Source organism: Chelonoidis abingdonii, chromosome 2, assembly GCF_003597395.2.
Source record: "Chelonoidis abingdonii isolate Lonesome George chromosome 2, CheloAbing_2.0, whole genome shotgun sequence".
NCBI lineage: Eukaryota > Metazoa > Chordata > Testudines > Testudinidae > Chelonoidis > Chelonoidis abingdonii.
In genome coordinates, this window is record NC_133770.1 from 45,180,909 (window position 1) to 45,204,233 (window position 23,325).

Below are 23,325 nucleotides of genomic sequence, written 5' to 3' on the forward strand. Positions count from 1 at the left end.
TAGTTGTTCTTCTCCTGATGACATTTTCACTTACAGTGCAAGACTGTTGGTATGGCAGGTACAGACATAGACCTCTCATCCCCTGACGTTTTTGGTGATCTCAAAGAGGGTGGGACACAGAGTCCAATACTAACCAAGAAGGATTCCCAGCAGGAAGAACAACATTTAAAACCTGGGGATACTGGCATACCCCAGAAATAAGAGTCCAAAATTAACCCCTGAAAGGGGGAAAGCACAAAAGAGAAAGAATAACTCCAAACTAATTAAATAGAACTAATTAATTACTATCTAACAAACACAGTAAATTGGACATGCTCAGTGCTCCATCTCAGGCCAAAGACAGTTCAGAAGAAATTGATGGCGGTTCACCCATGCAGCCCTATATATCCTTGCTAGAGACCATGAGGACATATAGGGCAAATGTGTGGGCCGAATGAGCACTGCTACCAAAAATCTTCAAAGGTGCAGGAGATGCATACACATCTGAAATGGAGCATGCATAGGGACACATGTCTTGGAAGCTGAAGGGTTTGAAGGTTGTGCTGTTGGAAGCCAGCATGTTGGGATGAAGGGGAGATGTTGGGGGCTGTAGTGAGTGGGATGTATGTCAGGGCTGCTGGACTGTGTGTGGTGGTGGTTGTTAGGATAAGTTGGAGGGTTTTGAAGGGTTGTTGGGGTATATGTGGGGCAGGAAGGGCATTCTAGAGTCTGTGTGCAATGGGGTATGTATGAGGTATTGCTGTCCAGTTCATAGAAGGGAGCAGGGCCCAATTTCCATACTACACAGGGCTCCCAAATTCTTTAATCAAGGCCTGAATCCCATGCTGGAGGGATCATCTCAAAGTGAGATGATAGTTCAGTCTCTATATTCATTGAATTCTTAGCTCCTCTACCCAGACCTCCAGCAAGGGTACCAGTCATATGCCAAAAAGGATGGTGATTTTAGTGATGTGAACATCTGTCCATTAGGAACTGACCTGACCTTGTATATTGGCAGTAATAAAGTTGTGACACACAGAAGTACTAGAAAGAGACTGGTCCTCATTTCCTGGCTCCACCCACATGATATAGGGGTAGTTACAAAAGGTTATACCTCTGTCATATAACATGGGCCTCCGACTCCAGTGATTACCAAGTAGTATCAGATGGAAACAATTTTTGGTCATTACTGAGTTGGTCTGAACTAAAACTAGCAACTTACAGATGAAAGGATTATTATGTTATCAATCCTATGAGACATCCAATGCCCACACAGTGGTAGTTTGATAATTATGTTTCGTTTTACTTAGCATGGATGAAAACTGAGGTGCAGCAGGCCAAATTCAGTGTCAGTGTACAGCATATTTATCCCCACTGACTTCAATAGGGTTATATGCACTGTAACTCAGTGCACTCATTCTGTTTAAACCAGTGGTGGGCAACCTGCATGCTGTCAGGGTAATCCGCTGGCAGGCAGTGAGACATTTTGTTTACATTGACCGTCTGCAGGCATGGCTGCCCGCAGCTCCCGGGTTTAAACCCAGACAAGTTCCCAAAATTCTGCTTGGTATTTTTAATTAAAATTGTTGATCTACTGAGGTACACTTACCGTAAGGACTTTTCCAACAGTATAATCCTCAGATAGCACCAAAGTGGCTCCATACCAAAATGCCAATGCATATGATGCATATATCAATAAGAAAGCAATACCCATAGAAATGTTGGCTGTAATAGCCTTCTTGATTCCAATATTTTTGGCATCTTCTAAATTTTTATGATACCTGCAAGAAAAATCACATGTTGGGAATTTAAAAAAAGATAGCATATTACATTTCTTTTTTTCACTGTGCCTATCAATAATTTTCTAGGTACAGACACCATTTTAACAAACAAATAACAATCAGATATATAAAAAATTTACATTAATTAATGTAATGACCACTCCTGCTTCCGTGACTAGGCCTGCTAGCTAATAGCGCCAACTGTAAGAAAAAAGAGGATCGATTAAAGAGAAGGGATGTTGTTAGGATATAGATATTCAAACCTGTCTGCAAAGGCCTATACTTTAAGAAGTTAGGTGAATTCTTATCACTTAGCTAGTTACAGAGGAATAAAAGAAAGACAATGATTTTGATTCTATCTGTGTAAGGGCCTTCTCTCACTGTGACAGTCTGAGGCCCTGTTTTGTCATATTGAAATAAGGCAATCTGGGGCTGTTAGGAAGGTGATTCGATCTACCACCTCCTGAGAAAGGGAAGAGCCTAGAAGATGTGGAAGAAAATTTAGTTTAATAAATTTTCTGTCGGGTAAGAACTCACTTATCAATAGACACATCTGGATAATCCTTATGTCTGTATAGATGTAGTTGTAAAAACCTTTATGTCTGTATAGATGTAGTTGTGAAATCCTCACTTCTGTATTGTTTAGTATGTTTATTTGCATGGTCTCTGTCTGGTTCTGTGATTGTTTCTGTCTGCTGTATAATTAATTTTGCTGGGTGTAAACTAATTAAGGTAGTGGGATATAATTAGTCAGCTATTCATGTTACAATATGTTAGGATTGGTTAGGTAAATTTTAGTAGAATGATTGATTAAGGTATAGCTGTGAATATTATTATATAAATTAGGGGCAAACAAGGAAGTAAGTTGAGATTCGAAAATAAGGAAAAAGGAACTTGGATTTAAGCTTGCTAGAAGTTCACCCCAATAAACATTGAATTGTTTGTACCTTTGGACATTGGGTACTGTTGCTCTCTGTTCATGCGAGAAGGACCAGGGAAGTGTGAAAGTGAAGGAATAAACTCTCTAACATCTGTCCTTTAATTTCACTATAAGATAAGAGTTTTATAACTTCATTCAGATATACTAGTCTCTTCTCTCTACCTTAGCTAAGCTGTATTCAGTTTTCTGAAAGCCAGTTCTTCTTTTCTAGATTAAAAAGGAAAATAATAACATGTCTCTTAAACAAACAGTCAAAAGGACATATTCAGAATTGCAGTGCAGTTCCCTATTAGAAACCTGAGATAAATCTGGCGGTTGGGTGGAATCCTTATGTGTACTTAAATATCCACAAGGTCCCAAATAAGTGGGAATAGAATGGGAAGCCTTCTTCAAGAGCCTGTATTCGTCTTGTCCATGAAAGACAAGTACTGTAATTCCTAATACAGACTAGAAGTATTGCAGACTAGGAAAACAATTGTCTCAAAAATAATTGCAAGGCTATTTTTTAAAAATTATGTAATAATTTATTCCTCATATTTTTTCATTTTAAATGTCTTTAAATCATCCTAAAAGCACGAAATAGAAATAGTCCAACAGAGGACCTCCAGACATCCTCCCTACAGTTGCCCTTTTGTCTCCCCGCAATTTTCCACAGATTTGTCATGTTTACTTGTATAACCACGGGACTGACAGAGGCTCAAGAGATTCAGATCCTCAGATATAGTTGGCACCATTTTTCAGAGCTGAGTCATAATTTGTAAAATCTATCTATGTGCTTAAATGGTCTTGTCACCGCAATACCTGTACACCTCACAAACATTAAAAATGTGTAATCGCAGCACTCCTGTAGGATATTATATAGAGTGCAATGGGATGTGGTTGCTGTGCAGCAACCTCTGCTGGCTGAGTATGCTGCTGCTGGTGCTCCCTGCCTCAGATGCTTTCCTCAAAGTGAGTCTCTTCAGCTTTCCACATACAGGTCAGTGCTAGAGATGTGGCTTGGACCTCTGGCCATGTTGTAAACAAACAACCCTTTCCAGGGTGCAGCAGGGTGATTACCCGTTCCGGCCCTGACAGGGTTAAGGCCAGACCTGGGAGAGGGCTGGGGCTGTAAGAAAAAGCCCAGGCTGCTTAGGAAAGCAGGTACAGCTGGGGCCACTCCCCAAACAGAGCACAGCAGGTCCTTATAAAAGACTGCTAGCTTGGAGCTAGGGTAGTTCTCTCTGGTCTTGGAGAGAGCAGGGCCTGGCTGTCAGTTGCAAAGGTACTGGGAGTGAAGCAGGGCTGGGGAAAGGCCAGAGGAACAGTGGAGCTCCATCCTGGCGACTCCCCACAGGGCTGCCCAGAGGATTCAGGGGGCCTTAGGCAGGACTGGGTCTTCGGCGGCAATTCAGTGGTAGGTCCCTCTCAGAGGGAAGGACTCGCTGCCGAATGCAGCCGAAGAATGAAGTGGCAGTGGTAGAGCAGCCTAAGTGCCGCTGATTGTGTTGTTTTTTTTTTCCCGCCACTTGCGGTGCTTGTACTCACCGAGCAGTGCGCCAAGGCTTCGGCAGCACTTCAGCGGCGGGTCCTTCACTCGCTCCGAGTCTTGCGCTGCACTGAAGGACCTGCTGCTGAAGACCTGGAGTGAGTGAAGGGCCCGTCGCCAAAGTGCCGCCGAAAACCCAGAGCGGCTTGCGGAGCCCCTGTGGGGCCCGGGGCCTGGGGCAAATTGCCCCACTTGCCCCTCGCTCTGGGTGGCCCTGACTCCCCAGGCTGCCGGGCCTGGTCCTAGGCCCAGTCCCTGAGGTACTGGATGGTAGAGGAAGACAGCAGGTCCTACCCCCTTGCCTGTGATGACTGGCTCTTATACTGCAGTTTGCTCTAGGGAGCGGGGGCTCATTGCTGATTGACAGTAGCCACTGGCTGAGGCAAGCTGGGATTAAGGGGTTCAGGGTCCCTGGGAAGGGGAGACCCTGAGAGTGAGGGGTTACTGCCAGGGGGCAGCACCCCAGATAATGGGGCACCGGAGTCCAGGAGAGACACGGGGGCCAAGCAGTAATGGGACACCGGCCTACAGAGGGCACTCCAACTACTGGAGAGCTAATTCCCTGAGACGACCAGCAGGAGGCATTGCAGGGGTCAGTCCCGAAACGCTACACAGGGCAACAAAAGTCCAGCTAATATGTCCCAATAAACAAAAAAGTTCTTCCATCCTTCAGGAGCTTCTCTTCAGCTGCTCTCAACCCCTTTCAGGGCTACCTGTGAGTCTTTCCCCTACTCCAATATAGAGCACTTTGCTCCTAGGTAGCTTCCCCTGGAGTACTGTTCTCAGCCCCTTCCTGGGCTCTGTTTTCTCCCTGTGTGCCAGCCTATAGTTCCACAACCCAGACTGATCTCCCTCAGCCCTTTTCTGAGGTCCAGGTGTCCCTTAACCTATCACCTGATCTCCTTAGTCCTGTCCCCACAGACTCAGAAGCAGCTAATAATTATGGCCCAGAGAGGGGGGCTGCCTATCGTCCTTTAAAGGGACCAGTCACTCTATTAAAGATGGCACTGAGGTACAAGCAAATTAAGTTAAATTAAATTAACTATTTAGAAAAACTGGACAAGCACAAGTCCATGGGGCCAGATGCACTGCATCCGAGAGTGCTAAAGGAATTGGCAAATGTGATTGCAGAGGCATTGATCATTATCTTTGAAAACTCATGGGGATCGGAGCAGGTCCCGGCTGACTGGAAAAAGGCTAATGTAGTGCCCATCTTTAAAAAAGGGAAGAAGGAGGATCTGGGGAACTACAGACCAGTCAGCCTCACCTCAGTCCCTGGCAAAATCATGGAGCAGATCCTCAAGGAACCAATTTTGAAGCACTTTGAGGAGATAAAAGTGATCAGGAACAGTCAGCAGCATGGATTCACCAAGGGCAAATCATGCATGACTAACCTAACTGCCTTCTATGATGAGATAACTGGCTCTATGGATGAGAGGAAAGCAGCGGATATGTTATTCCTTGACTTTAGCAAAGCTTTTCATATGGTCTTCCACAGTATTCTTGACAGCAAGTTAAAGTATGGGTTGGATGAATGGACTATAAGTTGGATAGAAAGCTGGCTAAATCATCAGGCTCAACAGGTAGTGATCAATAGCTCCATGTTTAGTTGGCAGCTGGTATCAAGCGAAGTGCCCCAAGAGTCAGTCCTGGGGCCGGTTTTGTTCAATATCTTCATTAATGATCTGGAGGATGGCATGGATTGCATCCTCAGCAAGTTTGCAGATGACACTAAACTGGGTGGAGTGGTAGATACGCTGGAGGGTAGGGACAGGATACAGAGAGACCTAGAAAAATTAGAGGATTGGGCCAAAAGAAATCTGATGAGGTTCAACAAGGACAAGTGTAGAGTCCTGCACTTAGGATGGAAGAATCCCATGCACTGCTACAGACTAGGGACAGAGTGGCTAGGCAGCAGTTCTGCAGAAAAGGACCTAGGGGTTACAGTGGATAACAAGCTGGATATGAGTCAACAGTGTGCCCTTGTTGCCAAGAAGGCTAACGGCATTTTGGGGTATATATAGAGCACTGACAGCAGATTGAGGGACGTGATCATTCCCCTTTACTTGGCATTGGTGAGGCCTCATCTGGAGTACTGTGTCCAGTTTTGGGCTGCACACTACAAGAAGGATGTGTAAAAATTGGAAGGAGTCCAGCAGATAGCAATAAAAAATATTAGAGCACATGACTTATGAGGAGAGGCTGAGGGAACTGGGATTATTTAGTCTGCAGAAGAGACGAATGGGGAGGGATTTGATAGCTGCTTTAAACTACCTGAAAGAGGGTTCCAAAGAGGATGGATCAAGACTGGTCTCAGTGGTAGCAGATGACAGAACAAAGAGTAATGGTCTCAAGTTGTAGTGGGGGAGGTTTAGGTTGGATATTAGGAAAAACTTTTCCCTAGGAGGGTGGTGAAGCTCTGGAATAGGTTACTTACGGAGGTGGTGGAATCTCCTTCCTTAGAAGTTTTTAAGGTCAGGTTTGACAAAGCCCTGGCTGGGACGATTTATTTGGAGATTAGGTCCTTCTTTGAGCAGGGGGTTGGACTAGATGATCTCCTGAGGTCCCTTCCAACCCTGATATTCTGTGATTCTATGATTCTAAGTGGCTTGCTTTAGGGCACACAGTGCCAAGTACCAGAAGCTGGAAGAAAATACTCTGTGGATGAGTAAGAGAGTACTGATGAGGTGCACTCACATACTATGGAGATATGCACTCTAAGAAAGGTGCTGAGATGAGTTGTATGGCCCCTCTCACCTTCAGCAACCACAGTCAGTGGAGAGTTCCTGCCAAGTTTTGTGGCTCTGATGGTCATCTTTATATAAAAGTTCAGGACAAATGACAGGAATGCTGTTCCATAATACAATAAGAATAAATGAATCTAACTTAATGGAACTATCAAGATGTGTACATGCCATGGCTTATTGAGTAACCACATAATCTTATTAGTGTTACCCTTGTCTTTTCTTTCCCCATTCCCCATCTTTGTCTGTTTATATGTCTATTTTGTCTGTTGCTTATTGTGTGATATTGAAATTAGATTGTACACCCTTTGGAGTATTGACCATGTCTTTGTTTTGTGAGGCTCTGGAAAAATAAATAATCATTATTCAGCTTACAATAAAACCTGTAAAAGAACATTCTTATTAGGCAACATCCTGTCTTAATTACCCCCAAAATGCACTGAGTACAATAGTACTCTAGCTTTATTTGAAGATCACTTTCACCAAGGAACCAGTTTTGTCAGCTCCCGGGTAACAAACTTTCAGCAGTGCAGATACAAGAAAAATTCAAAACATTTAAACTGAGAGTTTAACTAGCTGATGTATGAAAACATTTTTCTGACCTTTTGATTTCTTTTTTCTGTCCTCCAAAAGCAATAACCGTCCGAATTGCTGCCAGAACTTCGTCTGCAACAGCTCCTGCTTTTGCATATGCAGTTAGCTCTTTGTCAGTGAATGTAGAGAGTATCTGTATTAAAGGAAAATATTTTAACATTTGTTAGAAGAAAAATTGAATCAGCTTGAGCATATTATTTATGTCGTTTTACCATAGTTTCCTCTTTCCAAAAATGCATTTTAATGCCATTTATCAGAAAATAAGCCTTTTGCTTAAATACCGTAAAATGGGCCAAACTACTTATTATAAGAAATAAAGAATACATCAATTATATAAAAATTAAATTTTAGTGTTAGCGTCTATCAAAAACTGAGACCTAGATTTTCTGCTTTCACCCAGAGCATAAGTGTATGTGTGGGTGACTCATAGTGAACTGGTTATGGTTCCCTGTTTGATTCTCAGCAGATCTGCACCATTCTGATCCCAGGTAGGTTAGTAGTTTATGCCAGTTGGCTACAGTCTGTAAGGGGCCACACGGCAGCTAGGAACATCTGGACTAGATTAGATGACATATCAAGGTCCCTTCCAGTCCTACATCTATATGATTCTGTTTTCCATATGTATCCAGAGATTGGGATTTTCACAAGCCAAAGGGATCAAGGGACTCAACTCCCACTGAAATTCAATGATATTTAGGGACCTAACTTTGTTAGGCCCCTTTGAAAATCCCAGCAAAAAGCAATAACAAATCTGGGAAAAAAGTCTATTTCTGAGACTAAGGTTTGGACTAAAAGTTTTTGTACCTGTATAACCATTTTGGTTAGGTGTGTGAGTTTTTACCAATATAGTTACACTGATACAACCCCTACTGTGTACACAGTTATATGGTTGTAAGGGTGCCTTATAGTGGTATGGCTTCTTCCCTTTCCCATACAGGAATAAGCTATATCAATATAACCACTGTTACATCAGTAAAATTGTGTCCACACTAGGGACACTTTAATCTATCATATCACTTTAATTATGCCAGTATAAGTATAGTTCTGTAATTTAACTTCTGTGTGTAGATAAATCTAAAGCTATGATTTTTTTAACAGTCCTAAGGAATTAAATGTACTATGACTCTTAGTGAGGAAATTAAGAGGCTCACTCACTTGAAACAGGACACTTTAGTGTAATTGTACATCTCAGAGAAAATTCACAGCTTTCACCCACCTTTGCCCAGAGAGCAGCTGAGAGTCCCAGGACAGGGCTGACTGCCAATATTACAAGGGTTAATTTCCATCCTCTTATGAAACCAATTATAAATCCTGTGAGAAATGTAGCTATTGCCTGAAGGAGCATTCCAATTTTGTCACCAATTCCTTCATTAATTTTGGACACATCGCTAAAAAACAAATTGCATCCGAAGTGTTGAGGAAAGTGGAAAATACAAAAGCTTTTTTACTGATGGTGCACGCTTTGTCAATTCTGTCACATTTTCTAAAAGCTCTAAGTGCAGATTAATTTAGCTACAATACACTTTGTATCCACACCTAACATAGGTCACAAATGTTTCATCCAATAGAAACACACATGGGAGGAGGCCAGGGAAGAAAACCCTGTAGACTCAGAATGATTATCTTAAACGTTACATGCAAATCTTGGAGGATTCACTTGAGGAACATGGACAACTGTGTGGAGGCGCACACTGGCTGTAGGGTTCCTCCATTCCTCTTTCCAATCTTTGTCAACAGCTGCCTCCAGGACAGCTCTCCTGAGGAGAAAATATAATTCAACCTTGGACAACTAGACATTCCCCATGGAAAATGTAATGTAACCTTTCCCAAATGACCTCCAACAGGGTTAAAGGCCATCCTAGACTGCCCATGCTGGACCCAATCTATCCATTCCATGTCATTTCCTACATGCATATATTGGACTCATTTGAAAGTTCTCTAGTGGATCCCAGGAAAGACAGAGCGGTTCCTTTCATGTGAGCAGAGGAAAATGATTGGGAGCTGAGATTGCCTGACCTTTTGTCAGAATTATTCAGCATCTTGTTAGCTCAGAGCCTCAATGTGCATGAAAACTGAACTATATTTTTCCTTCTTGGTAATGATCCCTCAGGATAGGATTTAATTGCCCTGGCAGCATGAGAATGCTGGCATGGACACTGCTGTGACATCCTTGTTCTTTGGTAGAGTAAAGGAGTCCAGTCTGCAGGGTTCTCCATGTTGTACATTTCAACACGTAGATAGTAAATTCACTAGATTTTCATATAAGGATTTTGAAGATATTTTAATATAGCTCATACATATGTTTAATAAGGTAAAGAAACACTGTTGTGAAGGGAATATCGCAACTGATAGTTAAAAATATACTTACTCTATAAGTCGAGTGTTGAGTTCCCCAACATCATTCACATCAAACCACCCAATTTCCTGTCGCATTATTGAGTGGAAAAAATGTTGTCTGATTTTCTTAATTTGCCGGCCAGCTGCCAGTGTCCAAAATGCAACTTGCATGTAGGCTGCAAATAGAACACCAGCTCCTAGTGCAGAATAATAGTATGCATATCTGAAAGGAACAAAATTGCAGAGATCCTTTAAATTGGATTTTTTTTCATCCCAAACAAGTCTTTTAGGTATAGATTTTAACTTCAGTACTTTACATACATAAGTAAACTAATATAGAATATTCTTTGGACACTATCTGAATTTTTTTCCTCTCTTCAGTGTTGCAAATATTTTTCAGTAGGTCCTTTTAGAACCATATTTCATATCTGTCCACCTAAATGTGTGACCTCCACAAGTTACCTGAAAACCTGTACTTTTTTATCTAAGAATGGATAGCTCAGAGACTCCTGACATATGGGTAGAAAACCTATTTGGAGTATACTTTACTGTGGAAGTACTATACTGCTAACAATGAAGAAAGGTAAAAGGTGGAATTTGAAAATCCCATTCTGAATCCATTGAAGTAGCAAGGATAACGTAATTGAAATTATATTTCATGTTTGACTGTCATCATCCTTTACTAGTTATACACAATTTCATTTACTCATCAGTGAGAGAACTTTAAAGTAATTTAGTTTTAAAATGAGTATGTATTCTTGAAGTTAAAAAAAAACAAAAAAAACGCTTCTTCTATAGAGCTAATTCAGTTCAATCAAAATGATCCTCCACACATAACAGGACAAAAAAAAAAAAAAGATTAAATAAACCTTTGTTGCAGGTATATGCCAATAAATTCCTTACGTGGAATTCCATTTTATTATGATAATTTAAAGTTTAGCAAATTCCTCTAGCTCATATGTATATTCATAACATGTATTTTAATTTTAATTTTATTCAATACTATTCCATGAGCCATAGCCATAAAACAATAGGAAATTACAGCTAATCTTTCTCTGTGTGAGGCACATGCCATATTTCATTTCCAGATTAGTACATTTACATAAAGATAAAAGCCATCTGGATCCTCCCACACCTATAGATATGTAAATTATGTGTACTGTTCTTTAAAACTGTAGCTGGAATTGGAAGCCAGACAGGACAGGGATTAGGAAAGTTGTAAGCAAAAGCTCAGCAGTGAAGTACAAAAAGAGACAGAGTAGCTTTGGTGATAATTCTGTTTTCCATATTCTAATAAAGTGCTTTGTCCCAATTTAGAAGAAAGTGACTATGATTTTTTTCCCACTGTTGCGTGACACAACTCAATTTACTTTGAGATTTCATAATTTATAAAATTAATCATACCTAAACTGAACTATAAAAATAGGTTAATGGGTAACTTAAAGCTGAATGATTAGCTAAATGTTGACCTTCAAACACCTTAAACACTGTAAAATTATAATGAAACAGCATGCAGTGTTGTTGTAGTTGGGTTGGTCACAGGATATTAAGACCTGAAGAAAAGTTCTGTAATCTCAAAAGTTTATTGCTGTCACCAACGGAAGTTGGTCCAATAAAAGATATTACCTCATTCACCTTGTCTCTATATAAAGAATCTTTAAAATTCAACAGCAAGTATTACAGGATTTTTTTTTATGACAATCCTTAACAAAGTGAATTCAATTATGTGCGAAATTCCTTCTTGATCAAATTTATTTTGGTAGAATCATTGGTGAAAGTTAATTGCACATTGCACTGTGAATTAACAATTCAACAACAAATGTTCTGGGTGAAAGCTGGATTTTAGGTATAACTATTATTTGAGTAAGAAACGTAATGTGTGCATTTTTAGAACCCAATTCCTGAATTCATCCATGTAATTTTTATGTTAATTTCTGTTGTTGTAAATTGAGTTTAATGTATAATAGGGACTAGAATTTAACATCATAATCTCTGAAGATAAATTAGTTTCAGAGGCAAGCCCAGGCATGCTGGTTATACAGTACATGGGTAAGGCCTGTGAAAGACAACGAAAGTAGGTAGGGCCACAATCTTCAGGGGAAAGGCTGACTCCTGTAAAGGAGGGAGAAAAGAGAAATTGTGGTTTTTGAAAGGGAAAGACAAGGGCAAGGGAAAATGGAAGGGGGAAAAAGAGAAGAAGGAGAACCCAAAAAGAGCACGGGAGAAGAAAGAAAAGAAAATGAGAGTTGGATGAAAAGAGAAAAGGAATAAAAGATCATAGAAATATAGGAATTGCTACACTGACTCAAACCTGTGGTCCACCTATTTCCACATCCTGTCTCTGACAGCAGGCAGTACCTGATGCTTCTGAGGAAGGTGCAAGAATGTTATAATGGACAATTATGGAATAAACTGTGCATAGGGAAATATAATCTTACCACCCATAATTTAGTAGGTTTTTTTAATAAAGTACAGGATTCCTATACGACTTCCTATATAAATCCTGAACTATAGGATTTTCAATCTCTACTTAATTTTTATTCTATCTTAACTGTAAATTGTCATGACCTGTCCCTTCCTGGGCACTCACCTTGTTCAATACTGTTGTCTCTGGGTCACTACTATAGCCCTTTTACCACTCCAATCTTCCACTCAGGACACTTGTCTGTAAATATCAGGCAATCCTGGCTTCTTTTCCTAACTTTTTAGAGGACTCTTCAGATCTCTTCAAACTCATCTACTAACTATGTGTCCAACCTCTGGGTGCTAAACTTTTATTTAACCACATTAAGCATAACATAAACCAAACAATCACTTTCAGTAACTGGTCTATTTCTTACTCCACTAGGGACAGCCTTATAAAAGCCGATATCTTATAAAAGCCCAACAGCACTTCTTTCCTGATGACAGTCTATCTCCCCAACTCAACTCTGTGATCCTGCTACCTCTTTCCTATTACTTAATTTCTATTTACTTCTCCATGCTTATCTAGCCTATGTTTTAGGGGCAGTTACCAGGATGTGATTTATTATAATCACAAAAAAATGCACTGGTGATTCTTTTGGTTCATAATCTTCTAGAGTAAAAGAAGGGGGAAAATTACTTGCCCAGAGAACTTTGGGTGACTGGGCAACAAAATGCCAGATGAAATTAAATGTTGATAAATGCAAAATAATGCACATTGGAAAACATAATCCCAACTATACATATAAAATGATGGGTTCTAAATTAGCTGTTACCACTCAAGAAAGAGATCTTGGAGTCGTAGATAGTTCTCTGAAAACAGCTACTCAATGTGCAGTGGCAGTCAAAAAAGCTAACACAATTTTAGGAATCATTAAGAAAGGGATAGATAATAAGACAGAAAATACCACATTGCCTCTATATAAATCCATGTTACGCCCACATTTTGAATACTGTGTGCAGATGTGGTCACCCCATCTCAAAGAAGATATATTGGAATTGGAACAGGCACAGAAAGGGGCAACAAAAATGATTAGGAGCATGGAACTGCTTCCACATGAGGAGTAATTAGTAAAACTGGGACTTTTCAGCTTGGAAAAGAGACAACTAAGGGGGGATATAATAGAGGTCTATAAAATTGAGACTGGCATGGAGAAAGTAAGTAAGAAAGTATTATTTACTCCTTCTCATAACACAGGGACTAGGGGTCACCAAATGATATTAATAGGCAGCAAGTTTAAAACAAACAGAAGGAAGCATTTCTTCACACAACACATAGTCAACCTGTGGAACTCTTTGCCAGATAATGTTGTGAAGGCCAAGACTACAACAAGGTTAAAAAAAGAACTCGATAAATTCATGGAAGATAGTCCATCTATGGGTATTAGCCACAATGGGCAGGGCTGGTGTCCCTAGCCTCTCTTTGCCAGAAGCTGGGAATGGGCAACAGAGAAAGGATCACTTGCTGATTAACTGTTGCGTTCATTCCCTTTGGGGCACCTGGTATTGGCCACTGTTGGAAGACAGGATACTGGGCTAGATGGACCTTTGTTCTGACCCAGTATGGCCGTTCTTATGTTCTTATGTTTTTAGAACTACAATTGCCCTGACCTATGTTTTTTGGTTCTCTGAGCTACAGTGATAGTTTGTACAGTGATAGGTTCTTTGCTAAAGCTTTATACAGACTTCACTGAAGTCAGTAGGTGTCTTTCTGTTGACTTCAATGGGCTTTGGATCAGGGCCCCAGATGGTTTTAAAGAAACAAAAAGAAGTATAATGGTTAACTAGTGAGAACATTTTTCGGTTCATTCATGAGAGTTAGCTGTTACAGTCGGCTGTTATCACTGCAGAAAAGAATAGTTTCAGGCAATCTTTTCTACTGACAAATTAGCCCCATACAGTATCAATAAATCACTAGGTACTACAGAGATGAGTACTCTATAAATATCTAAATTAAATATTGCAGGTAAACACTACACATTATGGATGCTATCTATTGAAGAAGTTTTCTACTCTGCAGTGTTGACTATATTAAATACTTCTAGCATTGACAACACCTTTGCTATCCCTTGGCATGTCTGTAACATGCTTGCATACTCATTTGACAAGCCTTATCTTATCTTGGTTTTTATATGGTATTTTATAAGAGTTTATAAATAGAAAGTGTATATAAAATATTTTTTTCGCTGGGACAATGTCATTGGAATGGGCTGAGTCCCTACAACATCCTCAGCAGAGCACTCTGACCTTGATTTAACATCCAACATCCACAACTTCCTGGAATTCAGCATTGTTGATAATTCAAAATCATATGCTTAAATTTCCTTTCTGTGTTTGACTGTCTCCAGCGTTTCTGTCTAGTAACTCCTTTGTCCTACCTCCCTAGTAGCCCGCAGTTAACAAGTTACTTTTGCTGCAATGAGTCAGCAGCTTTATGTAGGAGTCTACCACAGGCATAAAAGGGTCTGAGAAAAAGAAGAGTTCTGCCACCTTATTATGGACATAAATAAGGAGGAACAGTCATGGAGGTCAAAAACTATGGTCTTCATCCATTATTTTAATTTTTTTACACCAGAAGATGAAGAATTATTTGAAAGTTTGCTGTTTAATTAGCTGAACTTGTGAAGCCTTACATTCAGTTAGATAGCATTTCTCTGCTAGCATGTTTGGATATAACACAATTAACTTTTGAATGATGCATCTGATCAATTGCAAACAGAATGTTCTAGGCATCAGTGGGCAGAATCCTATTGCCTCTGATGAAAACCAAAAGGGAGAAATTGGGGAGGCAATGAGGGATCAGAGGGCATGCACAGAGTCCTTGTCATCAAGTTAGCAAAGCTAGCAACTTCAACTACCTACGTCATTGTCTATAAACTAGCTAAATCAAGGAACCTGTGCATGGCAGCTATGAACACATTCCAGTTTATAATAGCTCTCATTTTAGCTCCGTTAATCCTCCCAATCTGGGCGGGGAAGGGGGGACTTGCAGGGTGTTCCTGAAGTAGAAGGAGATGAGAGGGTGCTGGGAAGGGGAGGAGTGGGAATGGAGGAATGCAAGGAGCTCTGGGTTTGCCCAGTGTACTAGGACAGCACAAGTAACAAAGAGTGTAACCCTCTAGTTGTATGTAACACTTTGACTGACATGTATCTAACTCACTAGCTGTTTATTCCATAGGTTTAAATATAAAATTACCTTTAGGGAAATAATGGTTTGACCAGAGACCTCTACCACTGACTAAAAGAAAGGCAATCCTGAAGATAATTAACAATTACTAATTACCTGGTCATTTGTTCTTCAAGTTTCTGATAAGGATTAAAAGAAATATTCCCTTAAAGAAAAACATAAGAAGTTTTTGTTAAAAGTGTACACTAAAGCATGCTTTAATAATTTTGCTTTATAAACTCATAATCCTTTAAGGTGCTGAGCAAATCCTGAGAAGTGCAAAGTACCCTAGGCCTCCGTTGACTTCAGTGGGAATTCAGGATATACAACAAGCTGTATGATTAGACTTTCAGGCCAAAAGTGCAGGCTTGTACCTATAATGCAACAATGGCAATTACAATATAAAGCTAAATTCTGCTGTCACTTACTCTGGAATTACACAAGTGTAGCTGATATCAGAATTTTGCCTATTATATTCATTCTAGAATGGACACTGACTTTATTAGTATTATCAAGAAGTACCTTTAATCACTTTACAAATATAGGTCCATATGTTGCCATTGGATTTATGAGTATAGAACGTTCAGTCTATGTGAGAACACAGTGATGGTAGTTAAAGCTATTGTCTGATTTGTTAGGTGACTATGTTTTTATTCAACTAATTATTGTTAATTAAGGATATGAAAGAAGTGTAGTTGCTAAAGCACACTGGTGAGAAGCAAGTGATCTGAATCATTCTCTTGGCTTCATCGCTGATTTGCTTGGTAACCTTAGCTTTAACATGCCTTTACCTCACTTTCCCCATTTCCAATAGGGGGATAATATTATTTCTAACGCCTACTGGTAGGTGTTGTATAAGCCTTTATTAATTAACATATGTAAAGCATGTTGAGATGTTCAGTGCAATGAAAAGCAAAAAAAATTACAATTATGATTGAAATTAGTTCTACTGCAGCCATATTTATTATTATAATTATGAAATAAACATTGCCAATGTGCTTACTTTGTTAAATTTAGATCTTAAACATCATGAATTGTGCATGCGTACTTTACAGCACAAAATTCCAAATTAAAAAAAGACTGTTACAAGACTTGTTTTCCACAATAACTAATTAAAAAGTGGAAGGCATCTATTGAGAAAGAGATATAATGGTTTGAAGCTCTGACATATACACAAGAATTGTAAATCTTTTAATCTTTTCCCCGGTATCATGAAACATTTCCTTTCATTCTGGGTATAGCATGTGGGATGATGCTTGTGAGGAAAGCAAAGGGGCATGTTTTGGAAAATAATCGCCAATGAATGCACGAATTTATTAAGTATTCAAGAACACAAAATATAATATAGGCTTCAACGTGGGTGTTTTGAATGTGACTGAAGAAGTCTGCTACTGTATAACTTCAAACAAGATGTTAGAAGAGGAAAGGAACAAAGTTAGTGAGCAGAGATCATATGTCTCCTTCATATACTTACTCATGTTATTTTTAAACTGCATGGTCTCAGCAGCGTAAAGCCTATCAGGAAATAAAATTACAACTGCACAAAGTCACTATTGTCACTGTTGTACCAGGGAAGCTCTAGCGGGCCAGCACAGGTTAAAAAATAAAAGTAGTACTGGCTCAGGAAAGGCCTGACCAGGTCTGCCAAAAAGCAAATTGATTCACTTCATCCCCTCAGCATCCTCCATAGATGGGTTATAAACTAATGTTTTATACTCCTCTAAATAGAAATCCTGAGGGAAGTCAGAAATAGTAACAGCTCAATATTAATATTCCCCAGGGTGCAGACAGTGCAAGGATACATAATTTTATATCTCTCTGGATCAGCAATAGTGAAACCATGTAAGGGTCTGAGGCATAGGTAGTCTGGCAGAGCAGTCATAGCTGGCTGGTTTCCATACATCAATAATGGCCACAAGACAGTAATCAGTGATGGGGATCACTGTAAGCGCCAATAGGCAAGAGTCGGGCTGGGGCTGGAGACCAGAGATAGTACCAGGCTAGAATAAGGAGGCAAAAGTCAGAGTCAAGCTGAGTTAGAGACCGGAGGGTAGAAAGCAAGGTGTGGTCAGGAGTCACAGCAGACTAGAAATCTGTGTGATTGCCTTAAGCCACACTCTAAGGTTAAATAGTGTGCTTGGCCAGTCAGAAGTCTGCAGGGTACTGTCAGTCTGGATCCTTTGTGCAGCACTTCCTGCAGGGCCTAATCTCCCCAGTGCTCCCTGGTGTTGGCTTAGTATGTCCTCTCTTGTCACAATGGGGGGCTGTCAGCCATCCCAAGGTCTAGTCCCACAGATCTTACAAGCCATCTCTTACTCTTCACTGTAACAGCATCCAACCCTCTGTGCCTTAACTGTCTGCCTGTAAAGGCAGAAGGATAGTTCTAATCAAATAATGAGAGAGAGAACAGAAGTCTTTGCAGAAGTTTAGGAAATTCTAAGTGCAGGTAAAATCAGTAGTCTAGTCACCCCCTAACAAAGGCTAGGTGAAATAAGTGAAGATTTCCAGAAAGACTGAAAAGGGACTCAAAGTAAATTGATAAGATCTAACTGGGGCTAGCAAGAGGAGATTAGATGTTTTTAGCTGAATTATCTACAGGACAAAGAGGACATAGAAGAGATCAATGAAAAAAAACCAAAGGATCTGTCAAGTTTTCTCCCTTAGACCAATATAAAAGGCATTTATCTGTTCTCATAAGAGGTACAATAATTATAGGAGAGAAGGATCCTTTTCTTTTATTTCCTGAAAACCTTTCTCATTACATGAATATGAACAGACTTCAGTCTTAGCACTTCATATTTAAGTGCACTGAAGGTGTGTTCTCTGTAATCAATTTGTTTTGTTCCCGGGGGGAAAAAGCCCACATATTTAAACCAGAGTGCTTCTTTTTCTAACAAAGATATTAGGGACTAAGATTTTCTTTGTCCCTAAAAAGGAAGGTGATAGGAGCTCATACCTGGAGAATTGAACCTTACACTGTAAAGTCTTTGGGGCAGGGACTCTGTCCTTTTGTTTATCTATAACCACATGAAAATTTATATTTCAATATTTCAATATTTATATTTAATAAATAAATAACATTGAGTATCATGCTTGCCTGGTGGTTTGCCATTACTGGGTAAGACTTTAATACATGATTTAATCATTTGTTTATTAATATCTCTGTAATTATTGTGACTTTCAAACTGCCTCCTATTTTTGAGATATTGTTTATGTATTTTACCTGTTCTCTTTTTCATATACCTCATCTCACAATTTCACATTCATCCACCTTTTTCTTCCCTCAACTCCACATTCAGTGTCACAGGACATTTTCACTTCTGTGACATTTCAAAAGAAGTACCAGCTCTTCAGAAATCAGTATAATAGTTAATGGGTGCTTTTAATATTTTAGGAAGGCCTGGAAACAGGGGACAAAATTAACCTCTAGTATATCTCCTCTGTAATAAATGGGCCACAGATTAATTTGAATCAGTCATTAGGAGCAAGCTGACTCCATTGGATTCATTACCCACAGGATAAGCTGCCATTCCTTCCTGTTTTTATTGTAATGCAGACAATTATTCTCTCCATACAAGCTGTATTCTAACGTTATCAATTTAAAACGAGGACAGTTCTTACCTGAATAAGATATGTTTCCTGGAGTAACAAAGCTATCTGTCATATCTCCAAAGATTATCATCATGATTGGGAGAGCTGCACCATGAAGGATTGCCATGGCAGAGCCAAGCACCATTAGTAATTTATCCAACCAATCAGAGTACCGAAACTGAAAATAGGAACACCTTCATGTGAAAATGGGAACACCTTCATTGCTGAAAGCTTCTCTAATTTCCTGCATTAAAGAGGGCTAACACAACATTAGGAATGCACAGTTAAAATAACAAAAAGCCAGAAAAGCTGAAGTCTTGTATACGCACAGTTCTTATATCATTCCACTTTATCTGATTAAAATTTAAATTGACAAAAATAATTTAAAGTTATAGAAATAAGCCGTACTGATATAAGCATCTTTATACCTAGGGCCCTAACAAATTCACAGTCCATTTTGGTCAATTTCATGATCATAGGATTTTAAAAATAATAAATTTCATGATTTCACCTATTTAAATCTGAACTGTCACAGTGTTGTAATTGTAGGGGTCCTGACCCTAAAAGAAGTTGTGGCAGGGTTGCAAGGTTGTGGGGGGGGGGTGTGGGGTTGTGGTACTGTACTCTTAGTTCTGCACTTCTGCTGCTGGCAGTGGTGCTGCCGTCAGAGCTGGGCAGTTGGAAAGTGATGGCTGCTGTCTGGGATCCCAGCTCTGAAGGCAGAGCTGCCACCAGCAGTGCAGAAGTATGGATGGCATCGTATGGTATTGCGACCCTTACTTCTGCGCTGCTGCCTGCAGATCTGGGCCTTCAGTCAGCAGCCACCACTCTCCAGCTGTCCAGCTCTGAAGGCAACAGTGCAGGAGTAAGGGTGACATGGTATGGTATTGCTACCTTTATTTTTGCACTGCTGCTGGTAGCACGCTGCCTTTAGAGCTGGGCATCCAGCCAACAGCTGCTGCTGTCTAGTCTCCCAGCTCTGAAGACAGCGCAGAAGTAAGGGTGGCAGTACTGCGACCCTCCTAAAATAACCTTGTGACCCCACAACCGTCTTTTGGATCAGGACCCCCAATGTGAAATCTGTATGGTATAGGGTAAAAGCACCCAAAACACTAGATTTCACTGGGGGAAGATCAGATTTCATGGTCCATGATGTGTTTTTCATGGCCGTGAATTTTGTAGGTCCCTATTTATACTGGTATAACTTATACTGGTATAACTGTGTCCATACTATGGGGTTGTACCACTTGAGCTACACCAGTTTCTAAATCAGTATAATGAAAGCAGTAATAAACTCTGTATAGAGCATCCCTTACTAATTTTACTATATGAAGTCCTCACGCAATACAAATTTCAATGTGATGCTAAGAAAAAAAGTATTTCCTGATATATTATAGGCATTATCAAAAGCATGTTGACTTCACTCAACTTTGGGCCAGGCTCTACATGTAAGAAGAGCACTAGGTCTGATTCTCCATGCCACTCCACTTCAGTAACAACACTGGAGTCACTGTAATTGTACTGATTTAACAAAGTAAAGAAGCACGCTCATTGTTCATACTGCACCTTGAGCTAGAGATTCATTAATATGATTGCATATATCATATTAGTATGCATCATCCAATTAAAATGAACAAGATGTCTAGTGGGATTTTGTGCAGCTAGAATAATACTGAATAATATTAAGTAGTACCTACTGCACAGAATATTTCCTATTTAGAATAGTGTGGTTCTTGATACAGAGACAATTTCGCCCTTAAACTGCCATTAAAATCAACAGACGTTAGACCTTGAGGACAAAATTTGGCTGGCATTTTGCGATATAAAGAGAATCATTCTCTCTGGTATTTGAGCTTTCAATGTACTTTAGCTACCTTGTTAAAAATAATTAACTAAAAATTATGCTGAATACAGGAACTGACAAGAACCCACAAAAATCAGCAAATCCAGAGTGAAGGATATAAGAGTCCTTTTATCTAAAAGCCAAAAATGAGAGATAATCATACTTCATCTTTTGTTTTTAATTTAATCACAAAATGCCTAGATATTGCAACTCATACATAGTGGAAAGGAGATCATAGAAAAGTTTGTGGTTGCTTGAGGATGCTCATAAGCCACTTATTGAACATCAATGCAATAATTCTGTGGACTTTCCTATAAATCTCTGCTATTGTTCATGGATGCTAACATTTGTTACCATATTAGAGTCTAAACAGTAGTAATTAACATTAACATACCACATGCACAAAACATATCTAATATACCTAAGTACAAAAGAATGAGTTAAAAGCAAAGATTTCATCCTGGCTAGAGTGACCAGTATAAAAATCTCTCTGTTATTAAGGGGTTGTCTTTACTTATGCCAGGTGTATACTAGAAAAAGTTTGCTGGTATAACTATACTAGCAAACTCTCCTACTGTAAACATAGCTTATATTGTCAAAAAAAGTGCTTTTGTTGGTATCGTTTACACCAGTTCTCCAAGCAAAATAAGCTATCGCAGCAAAACACTTTAATGTCAGTATAACTGCATCTACGGTACAACTTTTACTGATAAAGAAATATCAAAAAAAGCACACCCCTAACTGACATTACTATACCAGTAAAAGTCTGTAGTGTAGGCTTGTCCTCAAAGGTGTTGCCACTTTAACTACACCAGTATATTTATGGCAGCAAAAAAACCCCACCAAAGTCTTGCCACTTTAGTTATACTAGTATAGTTACAGCAGCAAAAGAACTCAGTTATACTGGTATTAAAATGCTTACACTGGTATAGTTTATTCTAGTTCAGGAACCAAATTAAACTATACTAGTATAAGGCACCTTTATACTGGTATAACTGCATCCACATTAGTGTTTTTACTGATACAACTTTGCTGGTAAAGTATAATACCCTTAATTGACATAGTAATGCAGGTAAAACTTTTAAGGCCAGGTCTACACTACAAACTTTTGTCAGTATAGCTATGATGGTCAGTGTCATAGGTGTTGGAACTAGGGGTGCAGGGGGTGACTAATACAGCTCTGCCAGCAAAATCTCCTAGGTAGATGCAGTTATACTGGTAAAATTGCATTTTTGCCAGTACAGCTTACTTTACTTGTGGGGGAGAGATGTGTGTGGAATACACCGTACAGCCAAAAGCACAGTTTGGCTGGTATAAACTGTATCCACACAAGTATACCAGAAATGTAGATCAGGCCTTATCAGTAAGACTTGAAACATTAAAAAACATTGTTTAAAGTTCATTATTAAAGTTGAATATATATATAGCATATCTCTTACCATTGTTAATGGGCTGACCACTTTAGGTTTCTTTGGCTTCTTTTTGTCCTCACTGCTGAATATGAATGATTATTTTAATATATTGTAAAGAGAAAATATTTAACTGCAACTCTAACATTTAAAGTAGTAATACAGTTAAAGCTAAACAAAATTAAACAAGAATGTAGGAAATATAAGAACATAAAATGAAGATGATTTTCAGATTAGTCTTAGTTTATTTCTGTAAATATTGTCCGCAATGTGTTTAAGAAACCTCCAAGTATATTAAAGAACATCAACATGGTACTTCTCCAAATGTTCATTTGAAAGGAAATTAACAATTTTGGTTAATTTGCTAGATTACAGAAACTCACTAATAGTAACTCCTGGTAATCTTTTGAAATAGCTTGGTTATCCTATATATATCTTGATTTCTTACTGAATCCATACTTTTGACAAACATGTAGATTATGCTCTCTCCAAGCTGACCCAAAGGTGAAAGTATTGTAGAGATCAAAAAAGAATTTAGGACTCAGCCCGCAAACTGGGCCATACAGAAGAATCTTTATGCCTATGTGGAGCCCCATTCACTTCAGTATGACTGTCAGTGTAAGGGTCCTCCTGCATAGATCAGTTTGCAGGATTTGAGGCCTGATTTTGAAGAAAGCAAGTGGCTGAGTAGAAACTGTTACGAAGGAAAGGAGAAGACTATGGTGGGAGGGGAAGGGAGAATTAAAAGTTGGAGGGGCAAAGTTTAACCTATTGTGATGGTTACATATTTAGTACAACCTAATGGAAAAGTATACGGACACAGACACAGAAAAAATGTGCACAGTTTGCAGAGAAGTTTCCCTCTCGTGGTCCCTTCCAGTCCTAGACTTCTATGATTCTATGATTGTAACTTATCTGGAGTTATTTCACTTTTAACATTATTGCAACAC

At 39.4% G+C, this 23,325-nt stretch overlaps 1 protein-coding gene across 1 annotated transcript in view; it reads right to left on the minus strand.

The window, feature by feature from the left end:
- Window positions 1-22,452, minus strand: part of LOC116839971 (phosphatidylcholine translocator ABCB4-like) — an 80,869-nt gene extending 58,417 nt beyond the window's left edge. Inside the window, exons 1-7 of the mRNA XM_032806284.2 lie at window positions 22,406-22,452; window positions 19,154-19,301; window positions 15,650-15,698; window positions 9,935-10,126; window positions 8,783-8,954; window positions 7,575-7,699; window positions 1,589-1,760 (exon numbers count right to left, since the gene is read on the minus strand). Of these exons, the coding sequence (XP_032662175.2) occupies window positions 1,589-1,760; window positions 7,575-7,699; window positions 8,783-8,954; window positions 9,935-10,126; window positions 15,650-15,698; window positions 19,154-19,301; window positions 22,406-22,408 (861 nt within the window). The 5' untranslated portion in view covers window positions 22,409-22,452. The remainder of the gene's footprint in view (window positions 1-1,588; window positions 1,761-7,574; window positions 7,700-8,782; window positions 8,955-9,934; window positions 10,127-15,649; window positions 15,699-19,153; window positions 19,302-22,405) is intronic.
- Between the last annotated feature and the right edge of the window lie 873 nt (window positions 22,453-23,325).